Here is a 12,368-nt window from a genome sequence, read left to right as displayed (position 1 = left end):
GGCTACCTTTCAAGATCAAGGGCGATGAGGGCTGGGGTAGTAACTCAGCTCATGCCCAAGGCCTGGGATCTCAGCAGCAGCAGCCACAACAGAAAGCGAGAGTTGAAACAGTTTAGTTAAAGACCAAGGGTCTGAAAACCCAAGGGTAAGGGAACCCTAAAGTCTGTACTTTAGGATTGGGGCAACTGATGGAAGAAGAGATACAGAAACAAAGGTCTTAAGTGACCGTCTATTCTTTTCCATACCTTTGAAATATTTTTTTTTATAATTAAACATGTAAAAGATTTAGAAAAACAGACAAGAAGGGGCTTTTAAAAAAGGAATAAAATTATATATAGCCAAATCAATTCTTAATGAAGATTTTAAAAAATTGGTAACTGAAGCACGTTTATAGCTGGCACCCACACACTCTGTAAACTGCACACACCTAATAGCACCTCACTTTTGCTAATTTGTCCTAAGGAAATTACCAGAAAAATGTGCAAAAAATACCATAAAATGTTCATTACAGAGGACTGGTTAAATAAACTACAATATATCCACAAATAATTACTACACTTCCATACAAAAATAGAATGGTCAAAAGTAATATAAAATAGCTTTTGGCCAAGGCAGCCATCTCCCAGCATTCCCCCAAAATGACAAAACAAAGGGAAAGAGGAGCTGCATCTGCTTTTAGGCCTTTTGGAAACCACAGCGTTATTCCTTTGGGCACAGCCACACAAGTTCACAAGAAGGGGGATAGAGATAGCAAGGGACTGGGCACTGTTCAAAATGGAATGCCTCGGGAATGTCACCATGGCAGAACTAGAAGAGGCTACAGCATCACCCAGCATGCCTTTGGCAATGTTGTAAACAAGCACATTAAGGGCAAATTCTTGCCAAGAGAATTACTGTGCACATTGAGCACACTGAGCACTCACTGTAAGAGCGGGGATGGCTTCCTGAAATGGGTGAGGGGAGCCGAGAGAAGGGCACCTGGCTCAACGCAACTACCAGCCTGCCTCACCCAGAGAAGCACACTTCATGAGAACTAATGGGAGGGAGCCTGCGCTCAATGCATGAAAAAGAAGAGATCTACACTAAAATACGTATGTATATATAAAATAAGGATATCTAGGGACAAAGAAAAATGTCTACATTTTATTAAATGAAACAATCATCCCAAAAAGGAACTACAGACTCCATTTAGGAAATTCTCTTTACAAAAACTTAAAATCAGCTGGGCAGTGGTGGTGCATGCCTTTAATCCCAGCTCTCAGGAGGCAGAGCCAGGCGGATCTCTGTGAGTTCGAGGCCAGCCTGGTCTATAGAGAGAGCTCTAGGACAGGCACCAAAACTACATGGAGAAACCCTGTCTCAAAAGACAAAAAAACTTAAAATCTACATACATTGAAATACTGAGCTATTTAGGTGGTAATATTAGTTTTGATTAATTAGAACTTTATAAATTTTCTAAAGTAAGCATAATAAAATTTGCTTAAAATTCTAAAATGAGAATAAAATTTCAAGTTTTCAAAAATTCTTATTTTTGAGCCTTTTTCTGTACTAAAATAATTTGTGGTTTACATCTTCCTATAAAATGTAAAACCATTAGTTTTTATAAATCCTAGATTGTCTAATAGTACAAAAGACTAGTTTACTTAGCATTTTTTGTTAATAGTTCAAGAAATTAACACTATCCTTTCATTATACAGTAAGAACAAACTCATAAAAATCTATACACATAAAAATATGACTAGCAAAGAGGATATTCATATATTTTTTATTTTATTTATTTCTTATTTATATCTTAAATTCTTTTTTTCTGACAGATGTGCAGTGATATCTTTAATCCCTGTATGCAGGAGGCAGAGGTGGGTAGATCTCTTTAAGTTCAAGGCCACCCTGTTCTACACAGAGTTTCAGGCCAGCCAGAGCTTTATAGTGAGACCCTATCTCTACAATATAAGAGCAAGTAAATGTTGTGGAATATTATTTTAAGATGTGTTACATTCGTTTATGCTGTTGAATATTGGCTTAATGATGCCGAGATATGTTGCATTCCTTTATGTTGCATTTGTTTAACTCTGTGAAGCTGTGCTACTTTGTCTGTCTAAAACACCTGATGGTCTAATAAAGAGCTGAACAGTGAATAGCAAGGCAGGAGAAAGGAGAGGTGGGGCTGGCATAAAGAATAAATAGAAGGAGAGAAAGAGGGATCAAGGAGAGACAAAAGAAGGGAACAGCCACCCAGTCACCCACGGAATAAGGACGAAAGAAAAGATATAGAGAAAGGTAAAAGCCCAGAGGCAAAGACAGAGGGGATAATTTAAGTTAAGAAAAGCTGGCTAGAAATAAGCCAAGTTAAGGCTGGCCATTCATAAGTAAGAATATGTCTCGGTGTGTATTTATTTGGGAGCTGGGTGGCGGGCCCTCCAAAAGACCCAAAGAGCAAAGAGTAAAAAACAAGCAACTACAAGCAAAGAATTCTGTTTAATTTGAGAGAAGGTCTTACTACATAGCTCAGGCTAGTCTTGAACTCTCAATCTTCCTCTTTCAGTCTCTTGAATGCTAGGATTACAGGCATGTACCACTATGTCTGAAAATCTCTTCAATTCTTGTAACACAGACATACACCATCCTTGCTCAGGTTAAAATAATATTCAATTTCAAATGAAACATTTAATATTTGAGAATTTTATGGTAACAGAAAGATGCCTCTGCTTAAATGGTTTAAATTGTGGCACATGATGTGAGCCTTTGCTGTTGGGGTACCTTAGTTTTGATACACTTCATAAAGGGCTTCAGATCAGTCTGTTTATTATACATATCTTAGATAATTTATTACTTCGGATTATCAGTTTGGGCCAGAAGATGGCTCCAAATCATCGCCTTCTCCTTGTGCTAATAAGATAATGTCTTCATAACCTCTGCTGTCAGAGCCTAACTAGCAGGAAGTCCTGCATAGTAAATGTTTATCTCTGCATTGGCATCTACCTGTGCCTGTTTCCTGAGTTCTTTCACATGTCTTAAAATATTTATCTACGACATCTTGCTTAACACACTTGAGTACCATCTTTCACTGTAATACCCTGTGTCCGTCCCTTCCTCCATACTCATTTCAAGTATTCCTCCATGATTTCTTAAAGTCATAAGTCTAATCTTCAAGTTTTCCCTACTTAATGTCCTTGCTTCAAAAACAAAATCCAAAGTCTTTAACAATGCCTTAAAAGTACTGCAAGACGAAGACTACCTTTCCAGCTTGACTCAGAGTGACTCCTCCCCAGCTCTCTAATCAGACTGATGTTCCAGGTGAAACTGATGCACAGTCCGTCCAGTTGCAGAGTTTTGTAGTCCCTGAATCATTCTTCTCTCTACTGTCTCAGTCCTCTAAGATCCCAACCCAATGTCGTCACTTCCTTAGATGCCTCCTCCATCATGTGGGTTTCCTCTCATCGATGCCTGCACATTTCACATTTTCTAGTCTGTTTTTATTGCCCAACTTAGAAGACCACCCTCTGCAAGCCATGGCCTATGCTCTGCAGTAACTGGAACCAATGACGCAGTCTAGCCTCTTTGCTTGTCATTTCCGCAGCAGCCCTGATGCAATCCTTGCCCGAGTGTCTCTTAACAGTTTTTCCTTTAATTTCTAAGAAGTGAAGGGTTTCAAAATTTTGATTCTAAGACTCAAATTTTAAAATGTTCTAGAAATCTAGACATATATACCACCTTGAGGGTAAAGTTCTAGGAAGGATTCATTGGCTAAATCTTTGATTTTTATTTGCTAGATGGCCACTTTCCTTTTAACCTAAACTTCACTTGCAAACAGTATACAATGAATTCTTTTTACCTCATATAACGGCTGTAAAGACCAAATAAGGCAGTGGTTCTCAATCTTCCTAATGCTCTGACCTTTCAGTACAGTTCTTGTTGTGCTGACCCCCAACCACAAAATTGTTTCGTTGCTACTTCATAATTGCAATTTTGCTACTGTTATGAATTGTCATGTAAATATTTCATAGATATGTGACAACAAAGGGGTCGAGACCCACAGGCTGAGAACCACTGAAATAATATGCGAAAGAATAATAAAAGACTAAACAAATACTTTCTCACATACTTATTGAGTAAACGAGACACTCGAGAGAGAGAGAGACAGAGACAGAGACAGAGACAGAGACAGAGAGACAGATAGACAGACAATACCATTATACTTTTTTCATTATTCAAACATTGATACAGGTAATACTGAAAAGTCCAGAATAAAATGAAATTCACTTTAGAGTTAAATCTGAGCTAACCTGAGTCTTCTAAGATTAGCTTCACATTCATTTTAGGGAAGAACAGATACAGAATTGTTTTTTCTTTGTTTGATACACATTTTCTTTCTTCTTCTTCTTCTTCTTCTTCTTCTTCTTCTTCTTCTTCTTCTTCTTCTTCTTTTGTTGTTGGTACTAAGAATCAAACTGAGGGCCTCATGCATGCAAGGAGAGAATTCTACCAGCTGAGCTATATCCCCAGTCCTGATCAACACTTTCTAAAGTTAGACGAATGTATCATAAAACCAAATAAATCCTCTCCAGCTAATGTTCTGGACAATGGTGATAATAACAGACAGAATGAAAACAGCTAATATTTGCTGAGTTGCTTAGGGGGAAATGTTCTGAGTGCTTTATAATTTTAGTCATATGCTGCATAAAGACATATGGTCAGAGACAGACTATATAGAGAACTGAAAAATTCCTATCTCCTAGTGATACAGTACCCATCACAAAATCCTAACCAACCCATTACTCATGTGTTTGGGATAATGATACAATAAATAAAACGGCCATGATGCTAGCATATAACAAGTATAGTAATATAGGCCATGCCTGTAATTCTAGCACTTGGAAGTCTGAAACAGGATAACTGAGTTAGAGGCCAGCCTGGGCAATACAGTGAGACCCTGTCTCAAAACAAACAAACAAACAAACAAACAAAAAACAATGCCTATAATTATGCATTGTACTTGATAATGGCTATTACTGGTTTATATACACCTTGGCCTATACTTTTTATTGTTATTTTAAAGTTTACTCCCACTTATAAATAAAAGTTTACTAAAAAACAGTATGCCATAGTAGTACAGCAGCAGCTTCATCCAGTCATATATATGGCTGACCTCTACCTTCTAGGTTTGTATGGGTACTGTCATGTTTGGATTACAACTTACCTAAGGGTATAGTTTAAGAATGTATCCCCACCTAAGCAACACATGCCTGAAAATAAATACACATTTAATTCTCTTAATAATTCCATCAGGTATGTAGATATGGTCACCTTCACTTTGAAGACAGAGAAATGAGACTTGACAGGGTTATATAAATTTGGCAGAGTTAAATGCAGGCAGTCTGGCTCCAGGACCCACACTGCTTTCCTGTTACTTCGCTACCTTCAACTGTGGTTCACTTAAGTTTTGACTTTTCAACATCTCCACAAATTTCTGTTGGCTAAGTTAAGTATTTGTTCAACAGAACAGAAAAAGCCATTCCTGAAACCGAGGGGTGGGAAGGCAGCAGTTGAAGGTGTTGAGTTTCAATCTCATCAACTCAAGATCAGTTACACACACTTTCATTTGGACCTGTATCCACATTTTGAGTTAAGAGGACGTGACCAAAATAAAAACAGTGTTGCTGTGAGCACTGACCAGGATGTGGTCTACTCGGTCTCTCTTCTTTCTTCCAAATTTCATCATTTTCTGCCAATCTGTTTTGTGGTTGGGCTCCTTCTTAAGACTAAACAATTTGAGTACTTCAGTTGTTATGAAGTGCTGTTGAAATGAGAGGGTAAAGAAAACATAAATATAGACATCCTTAGATTCATGCGTGCATAACTCTAGAAACAGATTTATGCTTATACAATATTTTTGGTAGAAGACCATCTAATTTTCTTCCATTTAGTTCCATTTAGCAATATGGAGGGAAAAACATCTCAAATACTCAGATTTTATTCACTTAACAATTTTTATTTTTATAGAACATATAAAAGTAAAACCAATGTTATATCTCAAAGAAAAATTACTCTAGAGCTGACTTTTTTTTTTTTTTTGTGAGGGGGGGTTTCGAGGCACCGTTTCTCTGTGTAATTTTGGTGCCTGTCCTGAATCTTGCTCTGTAGACCAGGCTGGCCTCAAACTCACAAAGATCCGCCTGGCTCTGCCTCCTGAGTGCTGGGATTATAGGTGTGCGCCACTGCTGCCTTGCTAGAGCTGATGTTTTAAAAGAACCACCATTAGCTAATGAAAAACACTTACGCGTACATGTGTGCACATATGAGCATGTTCATGTAGGAGACCAGAGGAGGGTGCCAGAAACTAAACTTGTGTCCTTTGCAAGAGTAGCTGAGTCATCACTCCAGCACCCATCAGCTAACCTGAAGGCAGCAAACTGGTAAAGACAGCATAAAATCTGTCTCTGAACTGGGAACCCCACATCAATAGTTGGAAGCAGGGCTGTATGAGAACAGTGCAAGCCTCATCTCAAACACCAAAGTTCAAATTATTACATTAAAACACTAAGAATACTTCAGTAGGAGAGGCCTGGGAAAGTTCTTTGCCTTACTTTGGTTTTTGAGACAGAGTATTACTCTATAGCCCAGGCTAGTGTCAAACTCCTCATAATCCTCCTGCCTCAGCCTCCTACATGCTGAGATTACAGGCATGTGCCACTATGTGCATCTGTAGCATGGCAATTTAACTATTAACAGTATCTAATCAATTATTCTTAAAAATCCTTTTAAAGTACAAAAAAATACAAAAAAATAATATTAAAATGAGTATGCAGTATCTAGTCTATGCTTAATGTGTAGACATATGATATGCGGTTGATGATGGCCTATATATTATGTCTTGTCTTACTTTAGTTTATTTTTTTTTAATTACTTTTAAAGGTGTTTCCATCAATCAACAATGATCTCAGTGGAGGAGAACACATTTATGAATCAGAATCATTGGACAAGATTCTCAGACTGCCAATGTGTGCCTCAAACCACTACTCCCGTCTACAGACAGGCACACAATGCACTCAGAGGCTTATTACTGTGGATAAGTGGAAGGATAGAGGGTGCAAGTGTATTCTGAGAAACTGCTAACTTTAAGCCAGAGGCTGAAGCTTTTCTGTAAAGGATCAGATGTAAGGCTTTGTGGTTGCATGGTCTTTGTCACAACTATCTAATTCCACTGCTAGAGTAGGAAAGCAACAAACACAAATTAGTCTGGCTGTGGTCCAACAAAAGATGATTTGTGAAAGTTAATGGCTAGATTTGGCCCATGGCCCATAGTTTGCCAACCTCTGACCACACACAACACATCTTCTAAATAAATTGGTGTCTGCAAGTATAAAATCTTTTTAAAAGGATTTTTATAATTAAGTTTGAAAAACTCGAAGCTTAAACCTCACTGCTCACAAACAACACTGGACTCAACAGTATTAGCAACTGCACACTTGAGAGTAGAATTTTAGGGTTCTCCTCAGAAGCTCCATTTAACAAGCATCCCAGATGATTTCTATGTATATTAACTCTGTGAAGCACTGCTCTGAAAAGGAAACTTCGATAGTCAGGCCTGGTGACTCGAGGCTATTATCTCAGCACTTGGGATTCTCAAAGTTCAAGGTCAGCATGGACCAAACAAAACAGAACAACAACAAAAACTTGCTGCAGTAAGGAGACTATGTAGATAGACTGCACCAATGTGCAGGCAGGACCTGACTGTCCAGGGCCTAGAAATTCCAGGAGTCAATGTTCCCTTTCACCATACCCTCTATTACTCATGGACCCAGTCAACAAATACATATGGCATATATAGACAAGAACCTGCTTCTACGTCATTTATAGACCTGTATAAATAAACAACCAATGGAGATAATTGATAGTTTGCAGCTTACCTTGATTTCATTAAGGTTATTTGGGTTTTTCACACGTCGGAAATAACTCGAGTTGATTCTACATGGCTTCATCCAGACAGGCTGATTCAAGTTTGGATCCTCAGCAAATATTTCCTCAAAAATTTCTTTTGTTAAATCAAAAACCGCCTTAACAGAGGGAAACAAACAAACAAAACACAAAGCAACAGTAATAAAATGGCTGAGAATCCAAATTTCAGAAAATAGGCAAGAAACTGAAGAACAATGATCTTTGTATGTTACCTGTTTGTAGACTCTTTTACTAGTGCTTTCTATGTCTAGACCCTTACTGGCACAGCCCAGCAGTTTCGTAGGAATCCTGAGGCTCTGAAGGTCCTGGCCTAATTCTTTCCATTTCCAAAGCTCCTCTGCTGCATCATGTACAAGGCTTTCTACTTCTTCTGCCGTGTGGGGAACCGCCAACAATGTTTCACATGGCTTCTGGGGTGCTCTCTTAGGTTCTGCCATTAGAGGTACAATTGTTTCTTCTGCCTTATTCTTTTGGATCTTGTGAGAAGAGCTCAAACCAAAATCTTCATCAAACCAGTCTTGGTCATCTAATGTGCTCAGGAACTCGCGGCTGATCTCAAGTTCAGCGAGTCTCTTAGCTAGCTCTTCTTGCCCACTGGCACCAAACACTGGGCTTTCCTATAGAAATAAAACATTCAAATAAAGGACCATTTAGTGACTATAAAATGCAGATCATATCTATTACTTATGTATTTAATATCTCTATATGTAAAAGTACAATACAATGGTCAATGATGAACAAGAAAAAAAACTATCCTCTTTCCACTATTCTGCTTATATAAACCTAATCATTCAATTTTATAATAAAATATTTATTCATTAGTTTGTTTTTTCCTTTTGTATATCATTAATCATTCTATTTCTGAAGGACAATCACTGGGATTCTGAAATGGGAAACGAAAATTCTTACCTTTGGTGATTATCTGGCTCAAGTTACACAAAATCATTACTTTTCCTTAGTTATCCATGGGCAACCTAAACAAGCTGATGGTCTGAGTCTATGTCATAGAGAATATATTTCAGTTTTATCAAAATCAACATTACAACTGGTAATCTCTGTAGGGCACCATAACTGAATAGATAGGTGAGAGAGACTTGGGTTGAGAACCCCACTAGAAAGTTCCAAACAATCTGGAAGGAGATCTAATGTGTGGACCATTACAGGGGTCATCAATACAGTAGTTTAAAAGATGTTTCAGATCCCACCACCTGACAGTGTTCATGACAACCCTATAGTGACTACTCATGACATAACAGAGGGCAATTATACTTCAGACAGAAAAAGAGCTACAAGTCCTTGAAAAACATAGTGATCATATCTAATAAGCAGCAGGTTGGGGGATATGTCCACCTCAAGCCACAGAATAAAAGGCAATCAGACTCTCCTCTAGATAAAATACTCACAGGTCTGGGACACATGTCTGGAGAAGAGAGCTCTTCTTTTTCATCTTCCAATTCAGACCTTAAAAAGCAACTTGGAACACTGGGTAGTTGTTCCTCAATATTTTGGGTTGGATCTTGGGGCAGTACTTCCTTTTGGTCAAGAAACTCCTGATTGCTAAGCTGGATTTTCTCATTCCTAGCCTTTTTGATTTGTTGTAGTTGACTGACTGTGTCTGTCACAAAATCTTTTAGTAAACTGTCTGCCAGTAAGCTGACTGTTTCTAGTTGTTGCTTTGACTTTTTTTCTACACTTATTGATGACTTCAGCTGAGCTTCTAATTGGTTTTTTTCTCTTGTTAAAAGATCCAGAAGTGGGGTAGAAGGCTTTTCTGAAACTTGGGAATAGGAGTTCTCTTCCTTCTCTGCAAGCTGTTGTAGCTTTGACTCTTCAGAAGCCATGCTGTCTGGAGTAGCACCTGCAGCATCGGGAACATTTTCTGTGACGCCCGAATCAAGGGCCTTGCTCTCCTTACTAGCAATCAGGGTATCTACTGAAGACTGTTGGTGAACATGGGCTTCTAGGACCCCAGAAATGTCCAGTTCGTTGTCTGTTTCTATGTTAAGGCTTCTATCTGTATCCACTGAGGCTTCTAGATTATGCATATTAGGTAGCGATTTCTCACAAAAATATTCGGCTACATCGTCTTCTTTGTCTTTTAGACATTTTATATCTTTCTGCTCTTGATTATAGTATTGATAATGTTCATCAGAATAAGATTCTTCATCTTCATTTATGTCTATGTAGTCATTAAAGTTTTCTAGAATGTGAGATATTTTTTGAGGAGGAGCAAAAATACCATGCTTATCTTTGCACACAAAATATACAATGCCATCATATGTTCCATTGTTATTTCCTTCAGGTTTATCCAGTTCTACTCCAGCCCAAAATCCTTTAGCAAAGTTAGTCTCACCTTTGAATCGAAGAGTGCCTGGCTGAACATTGCCTATTAACACCCTATCCCCAATGTGGAAGTCCAGTAGCTCATCTGCAGCAGGAACTGCAGCCAGGGAAAGGGAAGCAGGAAGGCCGTGTTCATGTCCCACGTCACTGCGCTCCTCACTTTTCATCAGCTCAGTAGGGGACTTGAGTTCCAGCAGCCTTTCAGAGTGAACACTGCTATGGATGGAAAGGCTCTTTTCACTTAGGCACTCACTGATTTCATCATCACTACCAAACCCAGACGCTCGACTTCTACAGCTCCTCGTCAGCTGGGACTTCTCTCTGTAGGACGGTGAGTCTTTTCTGAGAGACGATGAGGACACCTCGGAGTCATCTTTGTTAATCTCTTCAGCAGAAATCCCTTTCTTGAAAGAAGACACTTCAAAATCTTCAGAATAAGATGACTCTTTAGGAGCATAAAGGTGTCCTGACAAGGCCGAGTCCCCTTTCTCTCTGCCTTTTTGCTCATGGATATCTCTTGCTGACTGGATGTCTTGACTTTGATCAGACTGACTCTCTTTCAATACTTCCTTTTTTTCATGAAAAATTTCAATGGTTGATTTAGCTGAATCTTTCTGAATCTTTGTAGAGTCGGAAGGCAGCTCTTTCTTTGAAGGGATTTCAGAGGTCAGGTCTAGTTTCAGCAAGCCTTCAGGTCTCTCCGACTGCCCAGAACAGGCATCTTCGGTCTCGCTTTTCTCCAGTTGTGTGTATTCTATTTCTTGGATTTCTGATTTTTGACTAGCCTCTTCAGCCTTAGCCTCTGACAGATCATAGGTCTTATTAGGTGCACTTAATTCCTTAGGAGGAGGTAATGAAGGTGCACTTCCGAGAGAGTCTCCAGATTCTGTCCGGGTTTTTCTCGAAGACAGAACTGGAGATGAGGCCTGTAAGTGTTCTTCTATCCGACTGTCCAACTCAACCACTCTCTTTGCATATGCAGATAATGATCTTTCCGATAGGGCTCTCTCAGAACATGATAATGAAGAATCTTAAAGAAGAAAAAACCACATAAAATTATTTAATCAGTCTTTCAAATCTGAGACCCAAAATTTAAATAAAAGCCAAATCTCAGTTAAGAAAAACTCTGGTCAATAAATGTGACTTATTTTGGTTATTCTGTAAGTTTTTCTTCTTTAAATACACACACACACACACACACACACACACACACATACTATAGCCGGGCGGTGGTGGTACACGCCTTTAGTCCCAGCACTAGGAGGCAGAGGCAGGCGGATCTCTGTGAGTTCGAGGCCAGCCTGGTCTACAGAGCGAGATCCAGGACAGGCACCAAAACTACATGGAGAAAGCCTGTCTTGAAAAACAAAAACAACAGCAACAGTATTTTCAATACTATAATGAGAATAAATAGATAATTAAAATTTTCAAGTTTGGAATAATTTATAAAGTAACAGGGACTAAGTTTATGATACCATGCTTAATATGATAGTTTCAAACCATGGGAAAACAGGCTGTATAGAGAATGTACAGTTTTTAAGAAGATGAACATGGGGTGGGGTATACTTCTATTAATTATTCTTTTAAAAAATAAATTTTTGGTGCTAGAGAGATGGTTCAGCAGTTAGGAGAACTTGCTGTTCTTGCAGAAGACCCAGGTTCATTTCCCAGTACCTACATGGCAACTTTCAAGTTCCAGGGGGTCTGATGTCCTCTTCTGGCCTCCTCAGGCACCAGGCACACATGTGGTGCAGACATGTAGGTAAAACACCCATACACACACAATAACATTTTTACAAAATTTAATGAATTTTCCTGGAGACTCTAAGTTCTCTGATGTGTGTGTATATGTGAAAGAGAGAATGAGGGAGGGAGGCGGGGGGCAGCAGAAAGAGAGAGATATGAGAATGTAAGATTACTCTATCTGCGAATCTAGGGCTAAAGTGGCAAACTAAGAAGAAAGTATGATATAATGAGCTAACAAATCAGGAATTAGGTTTTTTATTCAAATCTCCACTTTATCATTAGTGGTAGGAAGGCAGTTTTTATTTGCCTCAGTTTAGTTTCCA

The 12,368-nt window shown here is 38.7% G+C and overlaps 1 protein-coding gene across 1 annotated transcript in view; it reads right to left on the bottom strand.

The window, feature by feature from the left end:
* Window positions 1–12,368, bottom strand: part of Cep350 (centrosomal protein 350) — a 153,832-nt gene that overhangs the window by 12,742 nt on the left and 128,722 nt on the right. Inside the window, exons 34-37 of the mRNA XM_059280711.1 lie at window positions 9,360–11,329; window positions 8,169–8,573; window positions 7,908–8,054; window positions 5,672–5,794 (exon numbers count right to left, since the gene is read on the bottom strand). Of these exons, the coding sequence (XP_059136694.1) occupies window positions 5,672–5,794; window positions 7,908–8,054; window positions 8,169–8,573; window positions 9,360–11,329 (2,645 nt within the window). The remainder of the gene's footprint in view (window positions 1–5,671; window positions 5,795–7,907; window positions 8,055–8,168; window positions 8,574–9,359; window positions 11,330–12,368) is intronic.

Source organism: Peromyscus eremicus, chromosome 15 (assembly GCF_949786415.1).
Source record: "Peromyscus eremicus chromosome 15, PerEre_H2_v1, whole genome shotgun sequence".
NCBI classification, from domain to species: domain Eukaryota; kingdom Metazoa; phylum Chordata; class Mammalia; order Rodentia; family Cricetidae; genus Peromyscus; species Peromyscus eremicus.
Note: the sequence above shows the minus strand (reverse complement) of the source record. Positions and strands in the feature narration are given on the sequence as shown.